The sequence below is a fragment of the Ornithorhynchus anatinus genome, chromosome 16 (genome assembly GCF_004115215.2).
Source record: "Ornithorhynchus anatinus isolate Pmale09 chromosome 16, mOrnAna1.pri.v4, whole genome shotgun sequence".
NCBI lineage: Eukaryota > Metazoa > Chordata > Mammalia > Monotremata > Ornithorhynchidae > Ornithorhynchus > Ornithorhynchus anatinus.
Genome location: NC_041743.1, coordinates 23,494,087 through 23,509,302, shown reverse-complemented (window position 1 = coordinate 23,509,302; position 15,216 = coordinate 23,494,087). Strand labels below are relative to the sequence as shown.

Below are 15,216 nucleotides of genomic sequence, written 5' to 3'. Positions count from 1 at the left end.
GACAGGCGGCGGAGAGCCGGGATTAGAACCCGCGACCTCTGACTCCCAAGCCCGGGCTCCTTCCATCGAGCCCCGCTGCTTCTCTTCTCAGTAGGGTCGGTTAGGCACAGTCCCTACCCACCAAGAGTTTATAGGCTAGAGAGACGGAAAGGGGAAATGCTGTGGGCCTCCAGATGCGTAAAATGATGAAGAAGGGGAAAGGGAACTCGGAGAATTAAGGAATATGCGTTAAAGTAAAAGTGTATTAACTCGAACCCTTTTCTACACAGTGACTATCCGGAGAACGAAGATACAACACACATGCTTCAAGAGCAGTTGAATGCGCTGTCTAAGTAAGCGTTCTTTCTAAACATTTCAGAAATGTATTTGAGAAAAAATTACTCCAAGTGACGAGTCTCTCCCGGTCGTCCTCAGTGTGAAGAATCGCATCTGCCGGAATGCGTACTGTATTTAGATTTAGTTCAGTGACGGCTTTTCCTTTTGGAAGCCGTAACCATTAGGTTTCTCTATCAGTTTAAGGGAGTAGTCGTTAGATGAGGTTTTTGAAGAGTCGGTACTAAGTATCTATGGCTCGGTGGAAAGGACCCGGGCTTGGGCGTCCAGAGGTCACGGGTTCGAATCCCAGCTCTGCCACTTGTCGGCTGTGTGACTGTGGGCAAGTTACTTCACTTCTCGGTGCCTCATCTGTCAAATGGGGATTAGCTTATTGTACTGTATTTATTTGGAAGATATATCTTGGGAATCACAGGTGTTCATCTTGCCTTCAGTAAATGACCGGATTATTGTATGATCTCGGTCCCGTTAGTTCTCGTGTGTGTCTGTTTTTCTCTTTATAGTGCCGTTAGTATGGTAATGTACAATTTGTACTCTCCCAAACGCTTAGTACCGGTGCTGTGCGCCCAGAAAGCGCTCAGTAAATACATTTGAATGAATGAATGAATAAAACCCGTGCCTTAGGCTGATCTGGCTTGCTTTCTCCAGTGACATCAAAAGACTCTTACTCGACCCGGAATTTACAGTCTTGCAGCGATGTCTCCTCGTCGCAAGGTAAACCGAAGTCGGCTCCCTTCTTCCTTGATTGTGTTTTTTCAGCGCAGACGTTAGAATTCAAACGAATCGAGACCTGTTTTCAAGGGCTCGGAGGGGGTGGTCTCCCGTAGGAGGGTTCATCGTTAGATCTTACCCCCTCCTTTTAATAGAAAAGATACAGAAAAAGAAACACCAGGGTGACAGGATCAGAACGAGCTTGAGATAGAAATAAAACCGGTCTCTCTCTCAGTATTGTAGGCCGACAGAAGGCAGTGCTCATGTGAATTGCTACTTTTGCCCTCTCCCGAGAACTTGGTTTCCTTGTATCCACCCCAGCGCCTGGCTCATAGTGAGCGCTTAACAGATACCGCCGGTATTATTTGTATTATCTTAGCCAAGTGCTTCAAAAACACAGACGCGGAATAAATACCGATGAGGAGGAGACCCCCCCGCCCACCAATATTTACTCCAAGAGGTAATGTTAGGTCAGTGACGAGAGAAATCAGTTAGTAGTTCAGTTAATCCAGAGCTCAAATTTTTCCAGCTGATGAGATGGAGAGGACCAAATCTTTGGGTTATTCTGCAGAAGAGAAATCTATTTTTGGCTCAAGACCCATAAGGAGAAAACTTCACGATAAACCTCACCCTGAGTAGGGATTGTGCCATTCCGCTCAGATCCGTGTCCCAGTGGACCTCCCTCCAAGCCCTCCCTGGGAATGCCGATGTTGCGCATCCTTTTGGCGGAACAGACGGCGGTCCACCTTGCCTCACCCACACCCGGCTCCGGCCCTGGACCTCAGGGCAGCCCTTGGAGTCAAGGAATGTTAACTGCGGGACAAGAGGTGGGATTCAGGGTCGGCAGTTCCGGGAGATAGTTGTCGAATAGCGTCGTTCATCTCTTCTCCACTCTGCCTCGGCTTCGCAGGCTGTTCGGCGATGAGTCGGAACTGCATTTCTGGACCGTCGCTGCCCACTATTTGCATAGCTTTTCCCAGGAAAGACCGCCGAGCACGAAAGCCACGGATGATGTCGTTACTCCTCAGGAGAGATTGGCCGACCCTCTGGATATATGTTACGACATTCTCTGTGAAAATTCCTACTTCCAGGTACCTCCGTTTGCCTCTAAAAGACTCCAGGAATGTTATCTGAAATACTTAGATCGTGTGTCGCTAGATCCGGTAAACTGTCGAGCAGACAGTTTCTTGAAGAACCAGAAAACTTCCTCCCTGTGGATTGCCTTCCTGTATTATGAGCATCCCTGTCTGTGAGGTATGCTGGGTATGCTCCCACGCGCCCACGTAAATGGCGTAGGTATGTGTGCACGGAGGCATAAATCCCACGTATACTCCCGCGCGCACACATAAATGGCGCAGGACTGCGTGCGTAAGAGACCTAAATTCCACAGGAGTAGTTGAAGATGGAGGCTGTAGTTTGGGTTCTCAAAATCCTGATTTAAATAATTGCCAGGTGATATTTCTTAGCTTCAATCACGTGCATTTCTGCTTTAACAGTGTGTACAATCGATAAGGACGATTGCCGTGTTTATGAACGTTAGATTAGAAACTGCTTGAGGGCGGGGGGCCTGCGTTGCCCCCCAAGGTATGCAGTGGCAATCATCACGTGACTGATAACGATGAGATCGCCCTGATGGATGACACAAGTTAAGCCAGCTTATAACGAAAGGTTTTTAACAGGTACCTCGCTGCTCTCAGATTCTGCCTAAAACTGTATCGACTGTATCCGCCTAGAAGTTATCAACACGGTGGTCTCATTTTTACGATTCGTTTTCTTTTCGGCTGTAGAAATTTCAGCTGGAAAGGGTGAATTTGCAAGAGGGGAAACGGTCGACCTACGACCATACGCGGAAATGTGCCGACCAGCTCCTCCTCTTGGGCCAGGTATGGAGTGGATGTCTTGCCGTCGCTTACTGTCTCCGTTCACTCTGTGGAGAAATAGGGTTTGTGCGAGGCCGGTTTTTGAGGCTCACACATTCGAAGCACAGAGGAATTCTTCTGTCTAACCCGTCACCCGTGAAAAAGAAACAAAAGTTTTAGTGGTGGTATATATTTGTAGTTCGTGCGTAATGCAATATTCAAGCTATTTTTAGGGGTGAGAGAAGATTTTTGTGGCGTTTCGTGGCGTAGACTTCAACACTCAGATTTTCTGAGTTTTGAATAATCAAGCGCGCTTGGTGGAGAAATATAGTGGGGACCCGGGGAATCAAACAGATTCTAGGGGACAGGTCCAGGGTGTTGTGTGTTTTTAGAGTTGTGGGGAAACGATCTGACTGTTTTTCTAGGGCGGGGGTGGTAATCAGACAGTGTTCCCGAAGGGGCGTGAGTGGACGGCGGCCGGGAGCGGAAGCAGCGTGGTGTAGTGGATAGAGCGTGGGTCTGGGATTCAGAAAGTCTTGGGTTCTAGTCCTGCCTCCTCCGCTTGTCTGCTGTGTGACCTCGGGCAGGTCACTTCACTTCTCTGAGCCTCGTTTACCTCATCGGTAAAATGGGGATTGAGACTGTGAGCCCCATGCGGGATCGTGTCCACCCCTGCGCTTAGTACAGTGCCCGGCACGCGGTGAGCCCTCAACGTACATCGCGATTATTATTATCATCGCGTCACTGTGAAGAGTAAAATCAAAATAATAAGAAGCCTCTTCGTTTCGGTAACGGTATTTTTCCTTACTAGACCGACAGAGCCGTGCAGTTGCTGCTGGAGACAAGTCCGGAGAATCAGCATTATTACTGCGACTCCCTGAAGGCCTGCTTAGTGACGACAGTCACCTCCTCCGGCCCTTCCCAGAGCACCATCAAGCTGGTGGCCACCAATATGATAGCCAATGGCAAATTGGCAGGTAAATACTGTGTGCGGATGTGCTTTGGCCCGAGGAGGATTCGTCGTCGGTTTGAGGAAACGCGGCATCTGACGGCAGCTCCCTCTTTGCCTAAAACTCTCTGTGAAACTTTGATAGCCTCTCATTATGAAAATCAAAATCCCAGTAACATCAATCTCCCCTGCCAATATAATGGTGACCTTATTTGAAAGTGAAGAACCGGTCACGATCTATTTTAAATCCCAGTCCTTAATCTTTACACTCTCTAGATGGTGGGCCCGGAGCTGCCGACGGTGCAGTCTTGTAGAACTCGTAGGCCAGTGTTATTAATGTTTCTCTTTAGACGCTTAGCAAAAATACTCACCTAATGATGTCTGAAGTACTTGGGACGCGGCAAAATTATACTTTAATTTTTCCCCTAAATCTTCTATTCCTCCAGATGGAGGGAATCGAATGTTTTCTTTTTCTTGGGAGTTTATTTTGGGTGGCTTTCATTTAATTTTTCAGAGGGAGTCCAGTTGCTCTGCCTGATAGATAAAGCTGCCGATGCCTGTCGGTATTTGCAGACGTACGGTGAATGGAATCGTGCGGCGTGGCTTGCCAAGGTAGGTCATTCAGTCTTGAGTTACCGCTCCCGACAGAAGCCGGATTTTCTCACCTGAACGGCGGGTGGATGGATGTATACGGTTCTGCATTTCTTGGCCCTTGGAGCTGGCTGGGGATGCACCGGAGGTGTTACTTTTTTTTTTTCTTATTTTACTAACCGCATTCCTCCAGCTCTTCCTGCATTCTTTCAAAGCCACGCTCGTAATTTCAGTCGTTAACACGTGAACCACCTCACGGAGGACGGTGGCGGGGCCTAGAGGAAAGAGCGGGGGCCTGGGGGTCCGAGGGCCTGGGTTAAAAACCCGGCTCTGCCGCATGCCTGCTGCGGGACCTCGGAGAAGTCACTTGACTGCTCCGTGCCTCGGCTTCCTCAGCTGTAAAATGGGGATTCGGTACCCGTTCTCCCTCCCCTTCAGACCGTGAGTCCCACGTCGGGCAGGGACTGTTACCGACTTGATTATCTTGTATCTGCCCCATCACGTAGTACGTAATAAGTGCTTAACAAATGCCGCTATCCTCGTTATTGTCGGGAAAAACATTTTGAGTTGAGTTTTTAAAGTCGCCTGCGGCTGAACGTCTTGATTCCGGAAAGTCTAATGTCGCGTTTGAATGCGGGTCTTCTCCGAAGGTACGTTTAAATTCAGAGGAATGTGCGGACGTTTTGAAACGGTGGGTCGATCACCTTTGCTCTCCGCAAGTCAACCAGAAGTCAAAGGCCATCCTTGTCCTTCTGTCTCTGGGCTGTTTCCTGAGAGTGGCAGAGATGCTCCACAGGTAAACGGTTGAGAAGCTTCGACGGGACCCCCGATGAGCCGATGGGGTCCTCCGCAGGGTCTGTCTTCTATTCACCTGCTAAAAATATAGGGTTTTCCTGTTGTGTCGGATCAGCGCCGACCCCCATTACCCCGGAGGTGAGGGGATTCCGGGGGGAGGGCCGAAGGAGAGGGCCGGCCAGGCGCTCAACCTGAGCCCACTGGACAGGGCGAAATAGGAGAGAGGCAGGGCTGCAGCTGCTGGCCCTCCTCTTCCTCCCTCTCCTCCTCCTCCTCCTCCTCATCCATTGAGGATTTACTAGATGTCTGCCACTGCACTAACCATTTCTGAGAGTACAGTTCAGCAGACGTGTTTGTATCTATTTATTAGACGTAATTTATTTATTTATTCGTATTAACGTCCGTCTTCCCCTCTGGACTGTAAGCTCGTTGTGGACGGGGAAAGTTTATTGTTCTGTTGTACTCTCACAAGAGTATAGTAAGCACTCAATAAATCAGATTGAATGAATGAAAGAACGCGTTCCCCGCCCACAGGGAGCTGACACCAAAGAGCCAAAGGGGTCTTGGCGGGGCGGTTGTTCAGCTCAGCCGAAATCCCCTGGGGGGAAAGGGATCCATCCCTACCAGCCGTATCGACCCAGAACACGCATCCCGAACTCCTTTTGTATACCAGAACCGAGTTCCAGCCAGTTCTGGCTTACGTCCGATACCGGTGAATGAGGAGGGGGAAGGTCCAAAATAGTGCAAGGCCTAATAGGAAAGAATGGCGAAGGACCCGGAAGGTAGACCTTTAGAGGTATTTACTGCCGCCAGCCTGGGTGACCTGCCCTCCAGGACATTCAAGAATCAATTTAAATCACTGTTGTCGAAGGGCTGTGGAGGTGTCTGACCCTGGAGCAGAGCCAACGACGTATTGTAGTTTCAAAAGGAAGATAGGTTGACTTTGGCATTTACAGGCCTCGGTGTGTGACATCTCCATTCCACTAGATACTGGAAATCGTAGATGAATTGCCAAAGAGCCGGAAGAAAATCGATCCCCCCCAGTGCAGATTTGTAATTAGTAAATCCCATTGATTTAATACCCTTCTATTTTGGAGGGATGGGCTTAGAGCCACCACCTTGGCTTGAACAAGACTTGGTTCCCTCCTCCCAGGCATGTGCATAAATAAAACTATGCTTCAGACCGCAAATAATTAGCTGGCCGGGAGAGTCGTACCCAGAAAGGGGATTCGCGGGAAGGAGGGGAAGGTTAAATCAGACAGGATTTTAGAATCCTGATGGGTGTAGAACCAGGGACCTCCACATCAGTTGGTGGAAGCAGAAGAGAAATATCACGTGTTCCCTTGCCTCCGAAGCCCTGAAGACAAAAGCCATTTGAAGTATTAATTGGGTCAACTGCTAATGCAGCGCAGGAGATCAGCACTCCCGGTTTACTTAGCAATGGCATAAATATTTTGATTTGAAAAAACAGCAACAGTAGTGACTCATTCAGAGTCAGACGTGGAATCGCAGGATTAATTCACGTTAGCCTCCGTACCCGCAGGAGTGACGATGCTATCCAAATGGACTTAAGTCGGGGTGCGCGTCCTCATGCCTAGCTTCTTTTATTTTTCTATTTGACAGCATGAGGTATTTCGATAGAGCCGCTTTATTTGTCGAAGCCTGTCTGAAGTATGGAACGATCGAGGAGAACGAAGATACGAATATCCTTTTTCCGAAGCAAGAGGGTGGGTGTGTATCCGGATGTACAATCTAAGCAGAACAGAGATGACTCTCTTTGGTTCTGTCTGCGGGCGGAGAAACCGTATCGTTTTCAAGAAATACACACCCCATAGCTACCTGACTCGCTCCATCTGGTTGAGGATGGGGGTTGCTGAGGTAAGAGGCGTCAGGAGCGTCGCCAGAAGACACAGGCGTGAGTATCAGATGGGGGAAAGAGGGGTGGAGACTCGGGCAAAGGTGAAAACCGAAGGACCGAGGATACTAAGGTTAGACCCTCGTAGAGCGTGGCAGTACAGCTTATAATGCTCCAGGTTCATCGTGCTGTACGTTTTGATGCTTTCCAAAGAAAATGATAAAAGCAATAGGCTAAGAATTGTAAGACGAGAGTTGAAACGTGAGAACGATAAGGTAGACTACAAGGGCATTCCAGGGTGTCACGATTCATAGAATCGCACGTGTTGCTCCACAGAGATTCGTCCATTTCTGCCCCCAGTTTGCATGTTATAAGAAATAGAGAGAAGAAAACGGGGAAATAGCATCATCGACAAGGGGATTTGTTTTTTCAATACGGGCTTTTCGGCATTTAAATAACTGCAGAGCTATTCATAGCTCAGGTTTCCCCTTCCATCCTAGAATTTCAGCTACTCCCACAAGTACGGTCACGTTTTTAGATCTCTCACCGGGTGTCGGGACTCACTCCGTCACCATCCGCAGCAGCATTTACTAGGAGATAGCACCGCGTCAGGGCGCGGACGATAAACGTAAAAAGCATCGCCCCTGCCCTCGACGGTACCATCTAGAGGGGAGGACAGATACCGAGCGCAAGGCTGTTCCTTAGGTCCGCGAGTGAAAACGGAGATGAAAACGATGAAAAGACTAGTAGGTGATTAAATAAGAGGCTTTAGGGGGGCCGATCGTGACGTGACCGTCAACTTAGTGAGGGAAAGTCTCTCCCAAGGACCTAGTACTCTGCATACAGGAAATGCTAGCGATGGATCGCAGTGATCTCCTCGTAGCCTGCTGTTGTGTCACATCGTCTGGCACACTGCCATGGATTTTGCCCTCCTGGCTTGTGGCTCCTTGCGGTTCCTCACAGATCTACTTCTGAGCGAACTGTCGTCCCGCTGCCGTCCATATCCTAGTCACGGGCCTCCCACGGCCCGAGCTGTGCGGACCGTTAGTGTTGCGACTTCAGGGCCGGTAGGGCGATGGTGTTGCACGAGTTTGTTGAAGGTCACCGTCTCCTTTGGATGTTGAATATGACACCGATGAAACTGCTTCAGCAGCTAAACGGGTATTCTAGAGTAGGTTCAGGCCTCCCAGGCCCTTAGAAGACGGGACACCTCAACAGCCCGTCATTGTACAACAGCCGGTCGGGTCTCCCCAGGCCGGTGGAGAATTTTCTGCCCTATTTTCACCTCACTCTGTCTTACAGTCTTCCGCAGCCCCCGGTTCTGCCCTTTTGTATCGTTTCCGATCTCGTCTGTTCTCGTCGTCGTACGGCGTCCTAGGGAGCGCAGTTGGGGGTGAGCGTGTACCGTGTCGCCGCCGAAAACCTTTCGTTTTGGGTAGTGTTCGGCTGGATTACAAGATGCTTGGGAGCAGGCATCGTGTCTACAAGCCAAGCGCTTAGTGCAGTGCTCTGCACGCTGGTAGCACAAAATAGGTACGATGGATCGACTGATTTTTCCCCGATTTGGACCGGTCTGTGACTTTCCTCTTCCTCAGACTTACTGAGAGACCAGTCACTCGATGGGATTTATTGAGTCCTACTCTGTACTAAGCGCTTGGGAGAGTGCAGTATAACGGAGTTGGTGGTTTCCAGCCTAGACCACAGCACTGTGCCGCGCACGTAAAGATTCACGACCGTTTTCATACACGCGGCTCCCTCGACCGAAAAGTCCGTCTCAGAATCTCAACTCGATTTTTCCGTAGCTCGTGATTGTTTTGGTTTTTTGGGGTGGTCTGTCCCTCTTTTGAATATGGCCCTACGCAAGAGATTTTTAAAACGTGACGCAGCCGTGTTGAGCCATCACTTCCAAAGAAGCAAACGTCGCATTTATTGCCGCTCTCCCGGGCAGGCTGGAGGGATCGGAGGGTATTTGCCATTCCTTTTCTCTTTTCCTTAATGTTTCTTTACATAAACTGATCCATGTTATCTATGCAGATTATGCCCGGAGCCTGAAGGTGTTGGGTTTTAAGCGGGGGACGGTTCTTTTTGCCCAGAAAGCAGGAGCAGCTGGTAAAGAGTTACTGACCGAGCCGGAACGAACCAAGGAGGAAGCAACGGTGGAATGACAAGGTGTTAATGCGGACCGTAAAAATCCCACATTCCCATCAGTGAGGGGTCAAGGGATAGATTGATCTGGCTGTCAGCGTGTCGTATCTCACAGATTATTGAGATTCCATTGTAGCAAAACGTTTTCTGTTTCCTTGCCGTTTCCAGTGAGCACGCGGTACGTTTTCCCTTCTTTATAGGTATACGCGGAGAACGTGAACATTTAATACTTTTCAGAAACACGTGCTTTACTGGGTACTTCTCTTGATATAGACCCTCAAGTTTTTTTGTTTTTTTGGTGGTGGGGAAGGGGGCAGAATTTATATCTCGCTTCGGAATACAGAAAAAAAACTCACTGTTTCCAGTGCTTTTTTTTTTTTTAATTTAAAAGACAAAACATAGTTTCTGGCACCTGAGAGATTAAAGGGAGTGTGAGATTTTTGAAAGGCAAAGCAGCATATGGAATGGGGATTTCACCTTGGTGCTCTGGATGTTTTGTAGTCGTATATAATGCTGTCAGTAGGCTACCCGGAGAAAATTGCCGGGGAATAAATGCGGTCCACTGAGACATTCTTTACTGCTTTGGTCCTGCAAACTCATCAGCCTTGTGATTTTTTTTCATCCTCACCTTGTAATTCCCTTGATTAGAATCAGATTTTCCGAGGCTCTGATTGGTTAAGAGCTCAGCTTCGTGTCGGAAGTTAAAATCCAGTTCATCACTTTGAACACCCGAAGCACTTTTGAAGTTGTCTTTCTCCTTTTCCTATTTATGAAATGTTTTCTTTGGGCATTAAAATAATTTCATTTTAAAAACCATCCCTTTAAAAATCATTCCTTTGTCGTCTTTAAATATCTGTTTTCCCTTTTGCGCCGAATGCTTTATTTAATAGTGTAATCACCTGAATTAGACCGAATTAGACTCACGCCTTTGACATCAAGTAAGAGGTTTATTTTAAAAGAAAAATATCTCCTGTGCATTAAGATGTTAATGGAACGCCCATCAAAACAGCTTGCAAAATTTCTTTTGACATTCTTCGTTCGCTTTTGATTATTTTAACTCAATTCCTATTGACGCTGGTATCGCTACTTAGAAGAAGATGATTGTGGAGAAATGTAATATTCATAGAGTCATATTCCATTTGCTTTAAATCAACATCGCTCTTCCGCAACAAAGAAATGGAATTTGCAGTACCTAAATGTGTTTAGAATTACTGGTAACTTTGTTTCAAGTCGAACGGATGATGTTCCTACACGGCTTTACCGAATCACTCTCCTAAATGTATTTGAGGTTGTAAATTCGTGATGTTCTTTTCCAATTAAAAATGTGACCGATATGCAGAAAACCGTAATGACTTTGGTTTCTTCCGGCTACGTGCTCCTCGGCATGAAATGCGCATTCCCCGAACTGCCTTAGCGACGATGACGCGGGCACACCTCGCGATACCGCTCGGTTACCTGCCCGAAAAAGTGATCGTACTGTGAGTGGTTGTGTTGTGGGATACATCCGCGATCGAAGTTCCGTTCGACAGCCATCCCCGACGTTCTAGGTGAGGAGACGTTCGCAGTAAACGCCTACCTCGGTTCCTCTCCGTATTTCATCCCCCTTTACTCCCTCCTCTGCATCCCAGACCTGCTCCCGCACCACCTCTTCTCCTGGGTCTCCTCATGTCAAGGGCCAGTATTTTTTTTTTTTTAAAAAAAACCGATCGGTCAGTGGCATTTATTGAGCGCTTAGTGCGTGCGGAGCAATATCACAGAGTTGGCGACTGCCGTCCCCACCTGTAGGAGCCTCCAGTGGAGACGCAGACATTAAAGAAGATTATGGATGGGAGAGATAATAGAGTGTAAGGATATTTATATAAGTGGTGTAGGGCTGGGGAGAGTGTTAAAGTGGGGCCTAATCTTAGTGAGAGCTACAACTGTGAAGGTGTCTAAATAATAGTAGTGACAGTGGTATTTGTTAAGTGCCTGCTATGTGCCAGGCACTGTTCTAAGCGCCGGGATAGATACAAGCTAATCAGCTGGGGGACAATCCACGTCCCACATGGAGCCCACAGTCTTAATCGGGGAAGCGGCGTGGCTTAGCGGGAAAGAGCAAGGGCTAGCGAGTCGGAGGAGATGGGTTCTAATGTGTGATGGTTGTGTGACCTCGGGCAAGCCGCTCTGATCATAATAATAATAACGTTGGTATTTGTTAAGCGCTTACTATGTGCAGAGCACTGGGGTAGATACGAGGGAATCAGGTTGTCCCACGTGGGGCTCACGGTCTTAATCCCCATTTTACAGATGAGGGAACTGAGGCCCAGAGAAGTCAAGCGACCTGCCCACAGTCACACAGCTGACAAGTGGCGGAGCGGGGATTCGAACCCATGACCTCTGACTCCCAAGCCCGGGCTCTTTCCACTCAGCCACGCTGCTTCACTTCTCTGTGCCTCAGTTCCCTCATCTGTAAAATGGGGATTAAAATCGGGAGCCCCACGTGGGACAGCCTGATGACCGTGTATCTCCCCCAGCGCTTAGAACGGTGCTCGGCACATAGTAAGCGCTTAAATACCGTAATAACAATAATCCCCATTTTAATAATGTTGGTATTTGTTAGGCGCTTACTATGTGCCGAGCACTGTTCTAAGCGCTGGGGTAGACACAGGGGAATCAGGTTGTCCCACGTGGGGCTCACAGTCTTAATCCCCATTTTACAGATGAGGTAACTGAGGCACCGAGAAGTTAAGTGACTTGCCCAAAGTCACACAGCTGACAAGTGGTAGAGCCGGGGTTCGAACCCATGACCTCTGACTCCAAAGCCCGTGCTCTTTCCAGCGAGCCACGCTGCTTCGTCTGCATTTTACAGACGAGAGAGCCGAGGCACAGAGAAGTTTAGTGGCTTGCCCAAGGTCATACAGCAGAGAGGGGGCGGGAGCCAGGACTAGAACCCAGGATCTTCTGATTTCCAGGCCCGTGCTCTTTCCGCTAGGCCAGGCTACCTCTGCGGTAGCCCTCCTTCCCTCCTTCTCCCCGTGCCCGCCCTCCCACCCCCAGACCTCCTCCGTCCTTCCCATTCTGCCCCACTTCCCACCCCGGTCTGTCCCTCATTCCTTTGGCTTTGTCCAGGTCGGAGCGTTTGACATCACCGATTTACCAAAAAGAAATCCAGACTGGAATGAAGGCGGGGTACGACGGATGGGGAGAAAGGAAAGTGGCGGTGAAAGGAAGTCATATCTGGGAGGAAGTTAACTTGGATGTAGCAGAAGACACGGGGCTGTCGGACGCCGGAACGTCTGCGAATAGGGCAGGCTCTCTCTCTGGGTTATCCACCTTGTCGGGTGGTCATAACCCAGGGTAGATCCGTAATTACATCACCTTGAGAAAAATCAACATTCCTTGAAACCGCCCCCGTGGATTAGCGTTTCGACGAGGAGGAGAGTTCAGAGAAGTGAATGTTGGGTCGGATACACCGGGACTCAGCAGAATCGTTCCGTCTCGATCAGCCGGCGGTATTTACTGAGCATTTATCGTGTGCAGAATACTGCACTAAGCGCTCGGGAGAGGCCAGTGCGACAGAGTTGGCGGGATAAGTTCCCTGCCTGCAGTGTGAGTTTACAGTCTAGAGATTGCGTATGCCTTAAGCCTCATTCTGCACATAAATAGAAGATGCGTCGAGGGATTTTTCTCTTTTTTCTTAATTGTCAGAAGAGTTTTAGTCTTCAATTATTAAGACTAATAAAGTCAGTCTTAAACTATTACTAGTCTGCAGAGAGCCGCGGTGTACATTTGGAGTTCTCAATTCTTACTCCGATGTGGTTTTTAAAAGGCTTCGAAAGCCTTTAGAAGGCTTCTCTGTCCACGTTTCCCGGTTTAATGGTCGGAGATTTTTGCACCGTCTAATGTTTTCTGTGCTACTTTGCATATTAAACAAGGATGCCCCACCAAAATTACTGCGAGGCTTAAATCTATGAGGCCGTGAAAAATGAGTAAAAAGTCGTAATCTCCGAAACGGCATGCTGTGTTTTGGTATAGGTTGGAAAAGGGGAAGATGGCAACCAAATCTTTAGAGTCGGGAGCCAGAAGGACTAAAGTTTGGCCGTTTGTAGGCTTGCTGGGCCCTTTCAGAGAGTCTCCCTTTAAGTTCAGGAGGGTCGTAATTTGAATTTACATGTATATTAACGTAAATTCTATTCTTCCAAGGTGCCCTCTCGTCCTCCCAACGGCCCTGGGAGAGAGAGGGTAGGTAGGGAGTGGTATTCTCATTTCACCAATGACAGAATGGTCCCAGAAAGGTTAAGTGACTTGCTTAACCCGGGGAGGGGTATTTATTGAGCGCTTACTATGTGCAGAGCACTCTACCAAGTGCTTGGGAGAGTACAGTAAAGCAGACACGTTCCTGTGAGCTCACAGTCCAGAGGGGGAGACAGACATTAATATAAATAAACAAGTAACAGATAAATACATATGTGCCGTAGGGATGGGAGGGAGGATGAAGGAAGGGGCATAGGGTGACGCAGAAGGGAGTGAGTCGGTAAGTGTTTACTCTGTGCCAAACACTGTTCTAAGCCCTCAGGTAGATACAAGTGCGGGGCTATGGCTAGAGGGCCGGAATTTCCCGCTGCTCGGGGCACGGAGTTCGGGTCCCACCGGCAGCCACCAGTCTCCCCGGGGTTCGTGGAGGCCGCGTGGCGGGGAGCCCCGCGGGAGCTGCTTTTACCTCCGGCCCGGCGCGCACGTGGGTGCCGGGGCCCTCAGTGGCACGGAATAAATACCACAATTAGTAATAATAATTATGGTACTCGTTAGGCGCTTACTATGTGTCAAGCACAGTTCCGAGCGCCGGGTTAGATACAAGTTAGGTTGGATACACTCCCTGTCCCAGATAGGGCTCACACTCTTAATCCCCATTTTACAGATGAGGGAACCGAGACCCGGAGAAGTGAAGTGACTTGCTCGAGGTCACACAGCAGACGTTCTTATCAATTATCAGTGCCTGGAAAAGAGGAGACGAGGAGGTTGAATGCAGGGGAAGGAAGCTGGGGAGTCAGGTAGAGCTCCCGGGCTGCCCGGGAATACCATCTTAGATCCATTGTCAGTCGGCTTTTTTGTTTCGTTTTTTTTTTTATGGTATTTGGTAAGCGCTTACCGTGTACCAGGCACTGTTCTAAACTCCGGCGTAGGTACGAGTCAGTCAGGCTGGATGCGATCCCCGTCCCACATGGGGACCCCCGTCTTAATCCCCATTTTACGGACGAGGTAACTGAGGCCCGGAGGTGTGAAGCGACTTGCCCGAGGTCACACAGTAGGCAAGCGTTGGAACCAGGATTAGAACCCAGGTCCTTCTGATTCCCAAGCCCTTGCAGTATCCACTAGGCCACGCTGTGGACTTCAGGCTGATTGTCCCATTCGGAAGAATTCGCACGTGCGATTTGATGCCTGCTCTTTGGGGCTCATTCTTAACCACTCAATTGATTACTGCACTATAGGAGAAGGGTAATGACGCATTTTACACATTTTTTCTCATTACATTTTTGATGTTAAATACGAACGAGGGCCTCGTGTCGGCATTGTGATCTTTACAAATTGTTTTCCCGTATGTTTCGAAAATTAGGATGTCTATTCCCACTGTCTTTCGATGATCAGGCAGCTAGTGGTAAAATGCGTGCCCTGGGTGAGTGATCCAACTAGCTTCCCTCCGGTTAACGACCCCTTGTTGCGGTCCAGATTAAGCGTGTAAAAATGCTGGAAGACAATTTTTGGTTCTTTGAGTCGAAGCGGGGGTTAGACCGTCAGTTCCTCGCGAGCAGGGATTACGCCTCCCAACTCTTCTACTGTTTTTTCCCAAGTGCTTAGCACCGTGCTTTGCGCACAGCAAGGGCCACTGATGAATTCAAAACCATCGCCAGCTTCGACTGGCCTCAGTTCTCTCCCCTCCTGCGATATTGCAGCCGGCGTTTCCGTAAGACCGAGAGCCATGTACTGAACGGACAGTAACG

General features: G+C 48.9%; 1 protein-coding gene across 2 annotated transcripts in view; it reads left to right on the top strand.

Moving 5' to 3' along the window:
* Positions 1 to 10,587, top strand: part of WDR11 (WD repeat domain 11) — a 99,384-nt gene extending 88,797 nt beyond the window's left edge. For both annotated transcript variants that reach the window (XM_029080466.2, XM_029080465.2), the window contains exons 21-29: positions 270 to 332; positions 982 to 1,047; positions 1,955 to 2,135; positions 2,832 to 2,927; positions 3,715 to 3,880; positions 4,367 to 4,464; positions 5,094 to 5,239; positions 6,862 to 6,941; positions 9,101 to 10,587. In XM_029080466.2, coding sequence (XP_028936299.1) covers positions 270 to 332; positions 982 to 1,047; positions 1,955 to 2,135; positions 2,832 to 2,927; positions 3,715 to 3,880; positions 4,367 to 4,464; positions 5,094 to 5,239; positions 6,862 to 6,941; positions 9,101 to 9,258 — 1,054 coding nt within the window. In that variant the 3' untranslated portion in view covers positions 9,259 to 10,587. The remainder of the gene's footprint in view (positions 1 to 269; positions 333 to 981; positions 1,048 to 1,954; positions 2,136 to 2,831; positions 2,928 to 3,714; positions 3,881 to 4,366; positions 4,465 to 5,093; positions 5,240 to 6,861; positions 6,942 to 9,100) is intronic.
* Positions 10,588 to 15,216: the final 4,629 nt, after the last annotated feature.